Below are 17,742 nucleotides of genomic sequence, written 5' to 3' on the forward strand. Positions count from 1 at the left end.
ACACTATTTCATATCATTTTTGAGGAGATCAAAAGAGTTGTAAAGGTTTCTCCGCCTTCGAGGTTTTCGAGAAGGAGAAGATTCATAGTGCATCGGGTGTGTGCGTGCGTGTGGATCCTTGGATTAGTCACCTCTGCGGAGGTGGATACCAAGTAAACAAACCGGGTTAGCGTTGATCTCTTGTTTTCTCTTTTATATTTTTGCTTCCGCTAATCTCTGTGCAGAGAAAGAACAAGAAAAATCGAGAAACGCTATTCACCCCCCCTCTAGCGAACCAACCGATCCTAACAAGTGGTATCAGAGCCGGTTACGTTTCGGAGGATCTAACAATCAACCGGAGCAACTCATGGCATTCCAAGAGGGTTACAGCACCGCACGACCACCATACTTCGATGGAAATGATTTCGCCTACTGGAAAGGTAGAATGGAATATTATTTAATGAATGATATTGAAAATTGGTTTAGTATTGTAGATGGGTTCGAGATACCCAAAGACCTTGAGGGAAAAGCTCTTCCTACAAAAGATTGGACGAAAGATGTGTGCAAGAAGGCACAAGCCAACGCCAAAGCTACAACGACCCTTCAATGTGGGTTATCAAAAGAGCAATTGAGCAAGGTCGGACCATTCGATTCGGCCAAAGAACTATGGGAGAAATTGATCGAACTAAACGAGGGATCAACCGAATCGAGACGAGCCAAGAAGGATCTCTTGGTGAGTCAACTACAATCCTTCACGATGAGATCAAATGAGACAGTAAGTCAGATGCATGGGAGATTCAAGGAAATTGTAAATGGACTCCATGTAATCGGTGAAAAGATCGATAACCGCGATCTTGTAAGGTATGTGTTACAAGCCTTTCCCCGAACTACTTTATGGGCATCTATGGTGGATGCATATAAAGTATCAAGGGATCTATCTGTTGTTAAGCTTGATGAATTATTTTGTGAATTTCAACTACACGAACAAGCTAATATGGGCACGCAAGAGAAAGGTATTGCCTTGATTGCAGATAAGGAAAAGAAGAAGAAGAAGAAAGAGAAAGAGGAGTCATCAGAATCTGAGCGAGAATCTTCAGACAGTGATGAAGAATTAACATCAAAAGAGATGGCACATTACGTAAAGAAGATGATGGGGAAAACCAAAAGATTTACCAAGAGAAACTTCAAGAAGACATTCACACCATTTCAAGGTAATAGTCAAAGTTCAGGTTTTGGTACTGACGTTACTTGTTATGAGTGCAACAGGAAGGGACATATCAGGCCAAACTGTCCAAACCTGAAGAAAAGTGATGAATCAAAAGACAAGAAGAAAAAGGACAAAAGTAAAAAGAAGGAGGTGATGGTGGCTCAAGCAAAATGGGATGACTCAAGCAGTGAGTGCCTCATCCGATGATGAAGAAGCGTGCCACATCACACGACATATGGCACTCATGGCACGAAGAGATGAATCAGACACCTCAAGCGATGAAGCATCATCATCATCAAGCGAAGATGAATCCTCCTCTAGCGAGGATGAGGTATTAGATAGTCATAAACAAAAATTGCTTTTTCGTACCATGAACTATCTTAAGCATGCATTAGAAAAATCAAAATCTAGAGTTAAGGCATTAAAAGAAGAACTTAGGAAGACTAGAACAATCGCATGTGACCATAGCAACCTAAATGAAGAAAATACAAAACTAAAGGAAGAAAATGCTAAATTAAAGACATGTTTAGAAAAGTTTACATTAGGTTCACAAAAACTTGATCTAATCTTGAACAGTCAAAGGGCAGTGTATAACAAAGCTGGGTTAGGATATAGACCTAAGGAAGTATCATATATTTCACTTGTAGGAAGACAATCTAACAAACCTAGCACTAAAGGAAAACTAGCATGGGTACCTAAGAAGTATCTTTCTAATGTTAGTGAATCTAGTTTTTGGATACCTAAGAAGGATATTTTTCGTATCATGTAGGTAAACAAAAAGAAGGATGAAGGCATGTGGATTTTGGATAGCGGGTGTTCAAGCCACATGACCGGGGATGTAGGTAAATTCACCAAAATTAAATACATGAAAAAGGGAAACGTATCTTTTGGTAATAATGAAACATTAAAAATCATAGGAAAAGGAACTATTAAAATGTCACCCACTATAACCATACATAGAGTTTTATTGGTTAAAGGCATGAGTTTTAATCTACTTAGTGTAAGCCAACTTTGTGATTCAGGCTACCAAATTGACTTTCATGCTAACAAGTGTTTGATTAGGAAAATAGGAATTAACAACATCATTTTAGAAGGACATAGGAAACAAAACTTATACTATGTGAATTTGGCATTTGCTACTAACTCTTCTATTGAGTGTCTTATGTCACAAGAAGAAACAGGATGGCTATGGCAAAAAGACTTGGACACGTCAACATGAAGACTATAGCAAAAGTGGCAAATAAGGAGCTAGTAAAGGGACTACCCAAAATCAAATACATCAAGGACAAATTGTGTGATGCATGCCAAGAGGGTAAGCAATCTAAAACATCACACAAAGGTAAAAATCTAACTAGTACTACATTACCTTTAGAGCTATTGCATCTAGATTTATTTGATTGTCATAGTACTCCTTCATTGAATGGTAGTAAATATTGCTTGGTAATTGTAGATGACTATTCTAGATTTACTTGGGTGTTCTTCATGAAACATAAGGATGATACCCTAGAGATATTCATTGGATTTAGTAAAAGGGTAGAAAATGAAAGGAAACTCAAAATTAACCGGATTAGGAGTGATCACGGTGGAGAGTTTGAAAATTCAAACTTCTCCAAATTTTGTTTAGAAAATGGTTATAAACATGAATTTTCATGTGCTAGGACCCCTCAACAAAATGGAGTTGTTGAGAGGAAAAATAGAGCCTTGCAAGAAGCCGCTAGAACCATGTTAAATGCCTACTCCTTACCCACATACTTATGGGCAGAAGCGGTTAATACCGCTTGCTACATTCAAAATAGGGTATTAATTCACAGATTTTTAGGAAAAACATCCTTTGAATTATGGAGTGGGAAAATACCAAAAGTAAACTACTTTAGGGTATTTGGGTGTAAAGCTTACATCCTAAACACTAAGGATGAATTAAGAAAATTTGAACCTAAGGCGGATGAAGGAATCCTTGTAGGATACTCATCGACGAGTAGAGGATATAGAATCTACAACAAAAGGACTCAAATTATAGAAGAATCTTCAAACGTTGAATTTGATGAAACTAACAATACCTACCCTAGGAAATCCCAAATTGATGAGGATATACATGCTAAAACCAAAGAAATAACAAAAGAATTTGAAAATCTAGAACTTGAAAGCAATGATCTAGGGGGAGGTAGAGGAGACTCAGACGATGAACTAAAAATGAATAATAACACATGTGATGAATCTACTAGGCCTAGAAACCTTAGGCACCATCAAGATCATCCCATTGACCAAGTGGTGGGAGATATAGAACAAGGTGTTAGGACAAGATCACACTTTAGAAACGAATCAAACCAAATTGCATTAATATCACAATTTGAACCCAAAACAATTGATGAAGCTTTAAGTGATAATGATTGGATAATAGCCATGCAAGAGGAATTAAATCAATTTGAAAGAAGAAAATCAAGATCATCCCATTGACCAAGTGGTGGGAGATATAGAACAAGGTGTTAGGACAAGATCACACTTTAGAAACGAATCAAACCAAATTGCATTAATATCACAATTTGAACCCAAAACAATTGATGAAGCTTTAAGTGATAATGATTGGATAATAGCCATGCAAGAGGAATTAAATCAATTTGAAAGAAGCAATGTATGAGATTTAGTTCCAAGGCCAAATGATAAAACAATTGTTACAACAAAATGGGTGTTTAGAAACAAGTTAGATGAACAAGGAAATGTAACAAGAAACAAAGCTAGATTAGTAGCTAGAGGTTTCACTCAAGTGGAAGGACTAGATTATGATGAAACCTATGCACCCGTGGCTAGATTAGAGTCAATTAGAATTCTTTTAGGATATGCCGCTTACATGGGATTTAAATTACATCAAATGGATGTAAAATCGGCTTTCCTAAATGGGTATATAAAGGAGGAAGTATATGTAGAACAACCTCCTGGTTTTGAGAGTAATGATTACCCAAATCATGTGTGTAAACTTAGAAAAGCCTTATATGGTTTAAAGCAAGCTCCAAGAGCTTGGTATGAAAGGTTATCCACCTTTCTAATTTCTAAAGGCTTTAGAAGAGGGACCATTGATCCAACCTTATTTATAAAGTCAAAGGAGAGTGATATTTTTGTTGCCCAAGTCTATGTGGATGATATTATCTTTGGGTCAACAAATGATGAGTTCCTAAATGAATTTATCAAGAATATGGAGATGGAGTTTGAGATGAGCTTAGTTGGAGAGCTCACTTTCTTTTTAGGTTTACAAGTAAAACAAACAAATGAAGGAACACACGTTTATCAAACTAAATATGCTAAGGAAATGATTAAGAAGTTTGGAATGGAAAATGCTAAAAACATTTCAACCCCTATAGGAACAAACGCAAAACTAGATAAGGATGAAGAAGGGAAGGAAGTAGATTCTAAAACCTATAGGAGTATGATTGGTAGTCTTTTATACTTAACCGCTAGTAGACCCGATATATTATTTGCGGTTGGGATGTGTGCTAGGTACCAATCATGTGCTAAGGAGTCACATCTTGCAATAGTAAAGAGAATTTTGAGATATATCAAAGGAACCTTAAATGTTGGTCTTTGGTACCCAAGGAACCAAAACTTTGATTTGATAGGGTACACTGATTCTGATTATGCAGGATGCAAGTTAGATAGAAAAAGTACTAGTGGTGGATGCCAATTCCTTGGATCCTCCCTAGTTAGTTGGAGTAGTAGAAAGCAATCATGTGTAGCTTTGTCTACTACCGAAGCCGAGTATGTAGCCCTAGGGGGATGTGTGGCACAATTACTATGGATGATGCACACACTTAAGGACTATGAGTTAAACTATACAAATGTAAAAGTCCTTTGTGACAATATGAGTACTATAAATTTGACCAAAAATCCGGTTCATCATTCTAGGACTAAACATATAGAAGTCAAACATCACTTTATAAGAGACCATGTAGCAAGAGGAGACATAGAACTAAGCTACAACTCTACTAAGCCTAAAACCTTTCTCTTCTAGTGTTTCTCGCCAAGATTCTAATTTAGCATTTACTCCCTCACGTGTCTCATCTACCAATACAATATCATCTGCAAATAACATACACCACGGTACGGTATCTTGAATGTGTCCAGTAAGTTCATCTAGGATTAGTGTAAAAAGATAAGGACTTAGAGCTGACCCTTGATGCAACCCTATTTTTATTGGAAATGCTTCAGTCAATCCGCCTGAAGTCTTCACTCTAGTTGTTACTTCCTCATACATATCCTTAATTAGGTCAATATATACTACACTAACACCTCTCTTTTCTAGAATTCTCCATATAATTTTCCTTGGAACTCTATCATAAGCTTTTTCTAAATCAACAAATACCATATGTAGATCTTGCTTTTGCTCCCGATACTTTTCAATTAGTTGCCTGAGAAGATGTATAGCTTCTGTTGTCGACCTACCAGGCATAAACCCAAATTGATTTTCAGTGACCATAGTCTCTTTCCTTAATCGTTTTTCTATTACTTTTTCCCAAAGTTTCATAGTATGACTCATTAATTTAATGCCCCTATAATTTGCACAATTTTGTACGTCTCCCTTATTCTTATATAAGGGAATTAAAGTACTTACTCTCCATTGATCCGGCATTTTCTTTGATTTCAATATCATGTTAAATAATTTTGTAAGCCATTCAATACCTTGTTTCCCTAGGCACTTCCATACCTCTATCGGAATATCATCTGGTCCAACGGTTTTTCCATTTTTCATTCCATTTAAAGCTTGTTCTACTTCTGAAATTTGAATTCTACGGTAAAAATTTAAATTTCTATACTCATTTGACCTGCTTAAATTACCTAAATTAAGCTGATCACCTACACCTTCATTAAAAAGTTGATGAAAATACCTCTTCCACCGCTCTTTTATTTCTCCATCATTTACTAATACCCTATTGCATTCATCTTTAATACATCTTATTTGGCTAACATCTTTTGTCTTCCTCTCTCTCACTTTAGCTATTTTATAAATGTCTTTTTCTCCTTCTTTTGTATCTAATTTTCGATATAACTGCTCAAAAGTTGTATTTTTAGCTTCATTCACTGCTTTTTTAGCCTCTTTCTTAGCTAATGTATATTTTTTTAAATTTTCCTCATTCTTGCAAATATATAATTTCTTATAGGCTATTCGTTTTTCCTTCACTTTTTCTTGTACTTTCTCATTCCACCACCAAGATTCTTTACCTGGTGGTACATGCCCCTTTGACTCGCCGAGTATACTCTTGGCTATTATTTTCAACTTTGATATCATCTTATCCCATGTCGTAGTAGGGTCACCGTCTATTTCACCTAATACTTGTCCTTCTACCTTCTCCTTAAATATGTTTCTGTTTCTCATCCTTCAACTTCCACCACTTAATTCTAGGAGTAGTGTATATTTTCTTTTTATGGATATTATGCTTAAGACGTATATCCAATACTACTAACCGATGTTGGGTAGTTAAACTTTCTCCAGGAATAACCTTACAATCTTTACAAATCTTTCTATCCCTCTTCCTAACCATAAGAAAGTCAATTTGCGATTTATTATTCCCGCTTTTAAATGTGATCAAGTGTTCTTCTCTTTTCTTAAAAAATGTATTAGCTAGTATAAGGTCATATGCTGTCGCAAAATCCAATATAGCTTTACCTTCCTCATTTCTTGTTCCAAACCCATAATCCCCATGCACCCTCTCATATTCCTCATTTTTCACTCCAACATGTCCATTTAGATCACCTCCTATTAAAATCATTTCATTTGATGGAATATTTTGTAATACTTCATCTAGGTCATCCCAAAACCTTGATTTGGTATTTTCATCTAATCCTGCTTGAGGTGCATATACACTAATTACATTCATAATGTCTTTCTCCACTACTATAGAATCAAAATCAAATCTTGCGGATATATTCACTAAACCATTACCCGAAAACGAATTCACAAATTTGAGAAGGGGTTTAGGAATGTGTTTTGTAGAATAATGGTTTATAGCATTGTATGATCCATTATAAGAACAATTACATCTCACAAGACATTAAGGATGACTTTGATTGTGTTTTGGCTTGCTTGAACACTATGTGAGATGCTAGGATGATACTCATGCTCTACTTGTACTCATGGCACATTGTTATAGCATGGAGAGTATCAAAACATTAATAATAGATCAATTATGAGGATAGCAAATATTCAATTCATGGATATCTTGCTCATTAGTCATAATTGAATATTTAAAATGCTTGGAAAACATATAACAAATTCATTCACAATGCTAGACAGTCACAAATCTGTAAGGATCACAACAATGAATCATAGTGACACTAAACAATGCACACTTAAGCATATTCTCGAAGTTTGTGTCAATTCATGAAATTATGAAGAATTTTCATGAAACAAAATTTTTCCCTTATAGATATCACTAAGACAAATGTTCTCGCAAAATTTCAGATTTTTCTGAATTTTGTGGAATTTCTACGGAATTAATGAAATTCGACTGAAAAATACATGTTCAGAATATCAGTCGACTGATCACTTCATCAGTCGACTTCACAGTCGACTCAGGACCAAAAAGACTCGACTGAACTTTCTGTGAGTTTCAGAATTTAAGGGCAGTCGACTGCTATAGGAGCAGTCGACTGATTCTAGTCGACTCATCTTCAGATTTCACTCGACTGAACTCTCTGTAAGATTCGAAATTTAAGGGCAGTCGACTGATAGACCAGCAGTCGACTGATAACAGGCGACTGAACCATCACAACACTCGACTGAACTTTCTGAGAGGTTCAAAATATGAGAACAGTCGACTGTTATTCCACCAGTCGACTGACATCAGTCGACTCACTTACAATCAGTCGACTGATGAGCGAAAACTTTTATAAATAGCAACCACGACCAGCCTTTGAATTCAACTTCAACCCTAAAGTCCACGCCGTCGTTTGCTGAATTTCTTCTTCCTCCAAGTTCCAAAGGTGTTCTAGAGTCCAAGGAGGTCTTCTCTTGATTCATATCAACTATATTTGTCAATTCTAATGGATAATCAATCGAGTTCAAAGAGGTATAGCTTAGAAATCAACTTTGTTTGACTATATTTCTTTAAATCTTTATTGAAAACTAACTTTATCTTGTTTTCACATGCATTCTCATATCTCATTGCATATCTTTATCTTTAGACAAAAACTTATGGCCTCTAAACCTCATAGAAGGACCGTTCTTAGAGAAAACAAAGACTTACCAAAATATCCTGATCCTGAGTTCTTTCTACGAACCCCATTACCTAGGTTTCCTTCAATGATTTATCAACATATCTTTGAAACTTTTGAGTTCCACATCATAGATTGTCGATATATAAATCGTCAATTCTTTCAGTTTGCAGTTCCTCATATTTATGATCGTCTTGCGTATTATCATCTTGAAATCCTTGTCAATTGCACAAGCAACATAAATGTAGACTTGTGTAAGGAATTCTATGTCAATCTAAGACCTACCAACCTCGCTAAAAGCCATTTTGTATCCACTGTTGCCGGTAGGCATATTGAATTCACACCTAATATAATCAGAACCTTCCTTGGTCTGTGTCCATCTTCCAATCCCTTTGTGTGTTTTCCTGAAGTAACTGAAATCACAGGGAGCTTTGCTCATGAAACCATTGACACCATTCATGAATACTACTTTCAATGTTCCCGTCAAGAGTCTAAAACCAGATTTGATGTTACAAAACTATCTGTCGATCAATATGTCTGGTATCGCATAGTCATTGATTGCATTCTTCCTATCATGTCTAGAAGTAGATCAATGATGAGCATTTCTCATATGATTATGATGTTTGCTTTAGAGGTCTCTCTTGACATCGATATTGCCCTCAACATATATCATTCTATTCTTTATCATTCTGAACCTATCAATGGCAAGATCTACATGCCATTCTGTCATATCATCACAGCATTCTTAGCATCCCAGGAAATTGATACAACAGTTGGGACCGTCAAAGTGTTTATCAAAGGACTATGATCAATTAGGTCCGCGTCACCTAAAGATTGCTAGAATCATCTACACAGATGGTGGATTGCGATGGATGAAGACAGATAATCAAATTGACACTTATTCTGAGTCTGATCTTGAAAAAGTTTGACCACAAGAATATAGATAATGTTGAGAGGTTTGATCGATTTGAAGATAGAATTGTTGATGTGGATGATCAAGGAAAGGCGGCTCTAGTGGAGATTCGTGCACTACGTGAAGAAGTCAAAAATATAGCAAAGAAGCAAAATGAACTATATGAACAACAACAAGAAGTGCTGAAAACGATAACCTGCTTCACAAAACCTTTCATACTCCTGAGTGGCATACAAGTGATGACGATACGTGGTGAAACGTGGATATGTGACGTGGTGTGAACTTAGATGTTTGTTTGGGTGTTTCTAAACTATGATTGGACATGGTTACTATTTTTTTAACTTGTTTTGATATTTTATGATTGCTATTCACTTGATGATTTTTATTGATGCTTGATTCATGATGTTTTATGTGTTTAAATTGGATGATGCAAAATTTCAAATCTTAAGGGGGAGAAAAGATTGAAATATTTAGAAGAAAGTCAAAATTCAACTTTAAAGGGGGAGCTTAAGTTTTTTTTAATCTCTAAGAAGTTGTAATTTTGAGTGATTATTTAAAAGGAATGATGTCAAACCTTGAGTTGTGATTTCAAACCTTAAGGGGGAGCCTATGTGTTTGAAAATTTTATGGAGTTATGATTAAGGGGGAGCATATGATTTAAAAAGGTGTTTGAAAGAGGTAAATGATGTTTAGGGGGAGCCTAGTGGTTAAATCCTAACTTAACATAATCAAACACATTTTAAAATCCCTCAGGAATTTAAGGATAGTTCTCAAATCAAAAAATTCAAATTCATTAGAAAAGTTGATACAAACTTGGACATATATTGATTTTATTCAATCACTTTTGGATTTTGTATCAAACTACCATATTTGAGACCAAAATTTCAAAAATATTTTTCTCAAATAAGGTTAGTCATAAGTATTGTACGTGTGAAATTTCATGAATTTTTGAAACTCGTACAATTACTTATGCATTTCTCAAATTCGTCTCTGATAACTGAAATTCAGTTTATCAGTCGACTGTGTCAGACTGCAGTCGACTGCTGAGTCGACTGATATACTAGAAGTCGACTGATACTTCTGTTTTCAGCATATTTTGAGAATTTAAATTTTTTTCCCTCCGAAACGATTGTTGGTGCAACATTAAAGAGGGATAAACATTTTTAAGGATAATTTTACCCTACTTAGTCTATGCAATCACCTTTTGATCTTTGACAAAAAGGGGGAGAAATATGAATGTTTAAGTTAGAGAGAAAAATAAAGTTTTTCATGCCTATTCATATTTGATCATCATGCTATTCATGCTATATCATACTGTTAATACTCTCTGTTAATACTCTGATATCATGTGATTTATGCTTTACTTATCATGTTTTAATCACATGCTATGCTTTACATGATTTAAAGACCTAACTTAAACAAAGTTTTGCCAAACATCAAAAAGGGGGAGATTGTTGGTGCAATCTTTGCCCCAAGTGCATTGAGTTTCAATGTTTGGCTAAACTATGTTTGAAGTTAGGCAATACTTGTGATCTAACATGTGTGATGCAAGTTTGCAGGAAAGTCCAAGCGTAGTCTTGGCCAAAAGTCCAAGTGGGTAGTCTTGGCAAAGCAAAAGTCCAAGTGGGTAGTCTTGGCAAAGCAAAAGTCCAAGTGGGTAGTCTTGGCAAAGCAAAAGTCCAAGTGGGTAGTCTTGGCAAGGAAAAGTCCAAGTGGGAAGTCTTGGCAAGGAAAAGTCCAAGTGGGAAGTCTTGGCAAGGAAAAGTCCAAGTGGGAAGTCTTGGCAAGGAAAAGTCCAAGTGGGTAGTCTTGGCAAGGACTTGACATGACGAAGCTGATGGAAGCATCTCAAGCTAGTGCAGGGAAGGCATGAGGCTGTGGGAGATGTTTGAAGGCCGAGGTCTAGGTCAAGAGAAGCTGAAATGTGATTTTTCAGCTTCACCAGTCGACTGGCCCTGCCAGCAGTCGACTGCTCATAAATCAGACGCACACAGAAAAATCAGTCGAGCCAGAGGAAGACAGGAGTCGACTGGGCAGTCGACTGGTGTTATGGTGAGTCGACTGTTGCCAGTCGACTGGTCTTGGAACAGTCGACTGTGATTTGAACGTTGCAGAAAATTGGCAAGCATTTAATGCGCTTTAATGCGAGATTTTGTTGCCGATTGAAGGCATCAGTCGACTGGCCCTGCCAGCAGTCGACTGATGTTGCAGAGTTATAAAAGAAGCCTGCACGAGAACAACTCATCTTTTTCGCTATTCTTTTATTGCTTTGTGCTTCTTCTGAGAACTTGTTTGTTCTCCATTCTCTGCTTTCTTCCTCTCCTCCAAACACTATTTCATATCATTTTTGAGGAGATCAAAAGAGTTGTAAAGGTTTCTCCGCCTTCGAGGTTTTCGAGAAGGAGAAGATTCATAGTGCATCGGGTGTGTGCGTGCGTGTGGATCCTTGGATTAGTCACCTCTGCGGAGGTGGATACCAAGTAAACAAACCGGGTTAGCGTTGATCTCTTGTTTTCTCTTTTATATTTTTGCTTCCGCTAATCTCTGTGCAGAGAAAGAACAAGAAAAATCGAGAAACGCTATTCACCCCCCCTCTAGCGAACCAACCGATCCTAACAATCTAGTCTATAACAAAATACATATAATAAAAATGTATGAAAGGGTCACATCATAGTGAAATCTCTAATGGTAATTAAGGAGTAAGATGCAAGTCATTAAGACTCTGTACAGAATATAGTCTTGTACTCTGAGTCTGATAGATGAAAACTGAGTCACTATAGGAACCCTCTCTTCCCCAAAGAAGTATGAATGCATAGTGTCTAACGTAATGTGGGAGTAGGGATCACCAAAGGCCTATCTCCTAGGTAGGTAATATAGAAATATAGATGATGAATGTCTAAGTCCTAAATAGTCTCTAATGATGGCTGAAGATAAAAAGAGAAGTCTCTACCTCCAACTCTGGTGGAATAGGTTAGGTCATCAACCTTAATTAGGTTATTATATAGCTCAGCACACAAACCTATGTTAACCAGGCTAGTACAATAAACAAGTCTATCTAAACCATAATAGTCTATGACCTCAACTGTAGGTCTACATGAACGCATGAAGAATGTCTTATATAAATACCTAGAATGCAAAGGAACATATGTGATAGATGAGAATCTAGTCTTAAACTCCTGAGTGGGGAATCTAGGATCTGTACTAAGGGTACTAGAGGTCCCAGTCTCAGTGACATTTCTCTTAATCCTAATGACATAAATTAATTAAAATGACTTTAAATACAATTGAGACTCATTTAGGGTATTACCTAGGCATATCTAACAAATAATAGAGAATTGACGACCTAGGCGATGTCAGCGAGCGAGAAGGGTTACAATGCACAAGGGGGAAGGAAATTTGGGGTGGCTATAGCTTAGGTCTCGGGCACCCTATATAGAGTCATTCTGGACGCCTGGATTCTAATCCGAGCACTTGTAAATTGACGGTGTTGGGCGCCTGAATTTCAAAAATCACGGGTGCCTTAGCAAAACCATGGGTAGGTTTTGTGAAGTAGTTCAGAGTGATTGGATTTGTATCCGTGCATTCAGATTCCGACAAGTTGGGATTTTAATTATGGGTTTGGTTTATTATTTGATTGATTTTAACTAAGTTAGTTTAAATTGGTGTGATAGTTAATTATGATTTAAAATTTAATTAGATTAGGTTAATTATGTCTTAATTTTGATGGTTAAATTTTAGGTAACGAGTCAACATTAATTTAAGGTTAAGTTTGTAAATTAGGCTATGAGTTGACCAATATTAATTAAATTTTAGTTAAACTAAATTTGAATAAATTAAATTTAAAATTAAGCAAGATAAGTTTATTTAATTTAGGTTGAATTGATTAAATTTTTATTGGTTTAAATTGAGATTTTATGTGAAATTAATTTCAAGTTATGTCCTAGGTCCATCTCACCCATTATCGGTTGTTAAACACGTTAGTCCTATGGATTGTGTGAGATGATTATCAATTTTAATCTTAATTAATTTAATTATGTTAATTGACCTTGAGTTATATTCAAGTTTAATCATCGATCAATTAAGAATACATTTAAGGTTTTAGCTTCTAGGCAGTGGCGAGGCACAGAGGCCTTCTTGGGTATAGGAGCAACGATCACTTTATAAGACAAAGCTAATTCATAAAATTATATACTTAGTTAATCTAATGAAAAATTTTAATCTAACTAGTCTAGGGTTTAGCGAGGTAGGTTCGGTTAGTTCCACTTAGCTAAGTAGACCCTTACCCTACTTGACTACTTAGACTGAGTTTTTCTAACATACTATCATTTTGCCCCACCCTGGTACTATGTTAGATAAGTGTTAGTCAAGCCTTTATCCTTATCTAGCCTAGGTCCAATCTAAGTTCAGAAAGTAAATACAAAAAAAAAAAATAAAGCGTGAATCCTAGTTTATCTAGTTAAGATGGATTTGTTTTGGCTCCCCCTGGATCATGACCCTTGTTGGATTTGGTTAAATAATGAATCTGATCCTTGGGGACCCAATATTGATTCAGTTTGACTTAATTAATCAAGCTAGACTTGGAAACCCATGCTTGGACTCGTGGTTTGTGGGTTCTATTGACTAAGGACAAATAAGATCTATGTCTTGATTTTGCTTTGTCCAAGTCTAGATCAATTGTACACAACCCTTTGAGTTTCAAGAATCATATCAAGATACTTAGAGCCCAAAGTGAACTTTTCCGATGATCTTTTTAGATCCTCAACTTGAGTTTTCAAGGTAGAATTTTCATTCTCAAGTTATTGGACTTGAGTTGAAGTTCCACTATGAACATCTCCTGTTGAGGAACTAGGGTTAGTCTTTTCCTTAAGGGGTGTAATCTCCTTTTGGAGCGACTTAACCCGGACTGTGGACTTAGCTAGTTTATGAGATAAGCAATAAATTATCGAATACAAATGTTGAACTAACTTATTACTTACATCGGGGTTTGGGCCTTCTGAATCGGATGCGGATCTGTGACTTGACTCACACTCAGCTTCAGACTTGGTATTAGGTTTGGATTCAGTCTCGACTACTTGCTTTTGTGCTGATAGAGCTAGGAAGCTCTCAAAAGACTCATCCCATGTTGCCTTTAGCACCTTCTTTCTTGATTTCTTCTCCTTCTTTTGTTTAGGACACTAAGCTTTAAAGTCTCCTTTCATGTTGCAGCCATAGCATGTAACTTCGACCTTATTGAGTGCAGTATGACATGATCCATCTTGCTTTTTCTAGATCACTTTCCTGATCTCTAACTTTCTGAAGCCTTTTTTTCTCTTGAACATTTTCTGAACTAGGTTGACTAGTTCAGTCATGATTTCATTGTTATTTTCTTTTGAATCTGGCTCGTCTTCAGATTTGGGCTCGGGTCAGTGCTTTGCCTTTGGCTCCTTCTTCTTTGTTTGATTTGTAAGAAGAGAAATACCTCTCTCAATCAAATTGGCGTTAGTTTATTTATGGAGTTCAAATTCAACAAAAAGCTCATTAGGTTTAATCTTTGAAAGGTCCCTAGAAACCTTATAAGCATCAGCCATTGATGCCCATAAGGTATTCCTTGGGAACGCTTTCAAAGCATACATTATGATATCACGGTTCTTTATTGGTTGTCCTATAGCATATAGACCGTTGAATAGGTCTTGGATCCTAGCATGTAACCCACTTGCAAATTCTCCTTCCTGCATTTTTATGTTATATAGTTTATTAAGAAGTAAGTCACGCTTACTTATCTTTTCTCAAGTTAGAATTGAGTCAAATCCTCAATTTTCGTGATTTCAGTTGACGATCCAAAGTTGACTTTCTCTTTGAGGAGAACTATCTCCTCTTGGAGCGATTGAACTGAGGAATTTGACTTAGCTAATTTTTTACTTAAACTAATAATTATCGAATAAAACTTGTATGTACTTACAGCGGTGTGGAAACCTTTAGAAACGGATGCGGATTCATGGCTTGTACTTGTGTCGGTGTCTGATTTGCTGTCGATCTCCGTTAGTTCATCTCTTGCCGGAAGCGCGAGGAAGCTTGTCATAGGTTCTTCGTCCAAGTCCTCTGACGATCATTCATCTCAAGTGGCCTTCAGCGCCTTCTTTTTGGATTTCTGATCTTTCTTCTGATTCGGGCACTCGGCCTTGAAGTGACCTTTCTTGTTGCACCAGTAACATTTGAGTTCCGCTTTGTTGGTTGAAGATGGATAGTTGTTCATCTTGTGTACCAGCTTCTTTACTTCTGACTTCTTGATTCCGCGCTTTCTACGGATCATTTTGCGGACTAGGTTCACCAACTCCGTTGTGATTTCATCGTTGCTTTCAGAGTTTGATGAATCCGATTCTTCGACCTTTTTGTGCTTCTTTTCTTTTGTTGTACTTGCAAGAAGAGCAATACCTTTCTTTTTTACTTCGGCATTAGTTTGTTCATTCAATTCAAATTTTAAAAATATTTCATCTAATTTAATTTTTGAAAGGTCCCTGGAGATCTTGTAAACATCCACCATAGATGCCCACAAAATGTTACAGGAGAACGCTTTCAATGCGTACCTTATTATATCCTGATTCTCCACCGATTGGCCGATTACATGTAGATCGTTGAGGATGTCCTGAATTCTGGCATGCAGCGCGCTCGTCGATTCCTCGTCCATCATCCGAATATTGTAGAGCTTTTTCATCAAAAGGTCTCTTTTGCTGACCTTCGTGTCCGAGGTGCCTTCGTACAGTTTGATTAACTTGTTCCACAAATCTTTTGCACTTATGAAGGGCCCAAATTGGTTCAGTTCCTCCTTGGTCGGCTCACATTGCAGGGTCTGGGTTGCTTTTGCGTCTGCCTCAATTTTTTTTCTTGTGGTCGCATCCCATTTCTCGCAAGTTTATGGTAGACCGTCATTGTCAGTCGGGATTGTGAATCCCGTTTGGATGACTATCCACATGTCTACTTGTGTCTTAAGGTGGTACTCCATCCTACTTTTTCAGTAGGTGAAGTCCTCTCCTAAGAATAGAGGCGGCCTTACGGTGCTAAAGCCTTCCTGGTGGACCATTGATCTAGCACACAGAAAAACAAAAAAAAATAATATTCCAAGACTTGGTCTTGGATTAGTAGTGCAGGAGAAAAATATAAAATATAAATTTAAAAAATTTGAACAACTTCAAAAAATCTGAAAATGATTTTGGGAAAACCTTCTCGATCAGTGGTTGCATTGGATTCGAGAACCCCGCTCTGATACCAATTGTAGAATCATAGATGCGCTAGAGGGGGTGAATAGCGCTATCTTTTTAGCAACTTTTCTCAGTTTTTGAAACTCGTATCGATTAAAACAAAGTTGTCATAGTGAAAATAATGAAAGGGATAATAAAGACAAGCACACAAAAACACACTTTATTTTCCTTGGTTCATATCTAATGGCTGCTACTCCAAGGCCCACAATCTTTGATCGTTTATGTATGAGCAATCCACTATAAAACTCTTTCCTTACGAAGAAGAGTTGTAATGATTACAAAAACATTTACAATACAACTTTATCGTAAAATTAAAATATACAAAACTTAAATCGTTACCACAATCGGAGAAGAAGATAAAGCTATTGCAGTGCGATTCCGATGTTACGACAGTTGCTAGGGTTTTCCTTCTCGCTTAGGGTGTTGTTGGCTCGCGTTGGAATTCTCTGAATTGATAATTCGAACCCTCTATTCAACGTGCTTTTATAAGGCCTTTCAGTCGCTTGGATTCTCCTTCCAGGCGACTCCACGCAAACCGCTGATCCACCATCTTCGCAGCTGACTCGACTTTCCAGTCGACTCCGTGCTGACGTGTAGGATCTAGATGAACTTTGACTTCCACTGCGATTATCCGAACCCGAGTCGCCTGGATTTCACCTTTTAGGTGCCTGGACCGTCCGGTCGACTGAATTTCGAATAAAGTCATTTAGAGTCAAAATCTTTGCCTCTCCAATCTGCATTACAAGTTAGTCCAAAATATAAAATAACATATTAGATTTAACAGTTCTTTGAACTGTTAATTGGTCTTAACTTCAGGTTTCCAATGAAACCTTATGTTAGACCGACGCTTACAGTTCCACTCCGGGAACTTGTCCTTACCCACTCTACTCGGGAGAATTTACCTAACTTATCAACAAGTCCTCCAGACTTATTGGATTTTTCGCTTAGCCATGGTCTTCGGCTCTCAGGGTATGCTGCTAGGCTCCCAGTCCTCTTGACCGCCTAGACTTCCACTAAGCCTTGGTCCTCCTGACTTACTTGGATTTCTGTCATACTTCTCGGTCCTCTAGACCTGCCTGAACTTGCACCTGGTGCTCTTGACCTTGCTAAGTCTTCTGCCTGATCCTCCAAACCAGGACTTTGCCTTTGCCTAGTCACAACTAGGACTTTGCTTTGCCTAGCCTTAACTAGGACTTTGCTTTACCTAG

The 17,742-nt window shown here is 37.1% G+C and overlaps 1 protein-coding gene across 1 annotated transcript; it reads left to right on the forward strand.

Annotated features, from left to right (window-relative positions):
• The first annotated feature begins 4,392 nt into the window (after positions 1–4,392).
• LOC141846939 (secreted RxLR effector protein 161-like) lies at positions 4,393–15,430 on the forward strand. Its single transcript, XM_074734959.1, has 2 exons — positions 4,393–5,040; positions 15,240–15,430. Exons 1-2 carry the CDS (start codon positions 4,488–4,490, stop codon positions 15,428–15,430), a joined length of 744 nt encoding a protein of 247 aa, XP_074591060.1. The 5' UTR covers positions 4,393–4,487.
• Positions 15,431–17,742: the final 2,312 nt, after the last annotated feature.

This window comes from Curcuma longa, chromosome 16 (genome assembly GCF_044706935.1).
Source record: "Curcuma longa cultivar G26 ecotype Majalengka, Jawa Barat chromosome 16, ITB_CL_G26_1.1, whole genome shotgun sequence".
Taxonomy (NCBI): Eukaryota; Viridiplantae; Streptophyta; class Magnoliopsida; order Zingiberales; family Zingiberaceae; genus Curcuma; species Curcuma longa.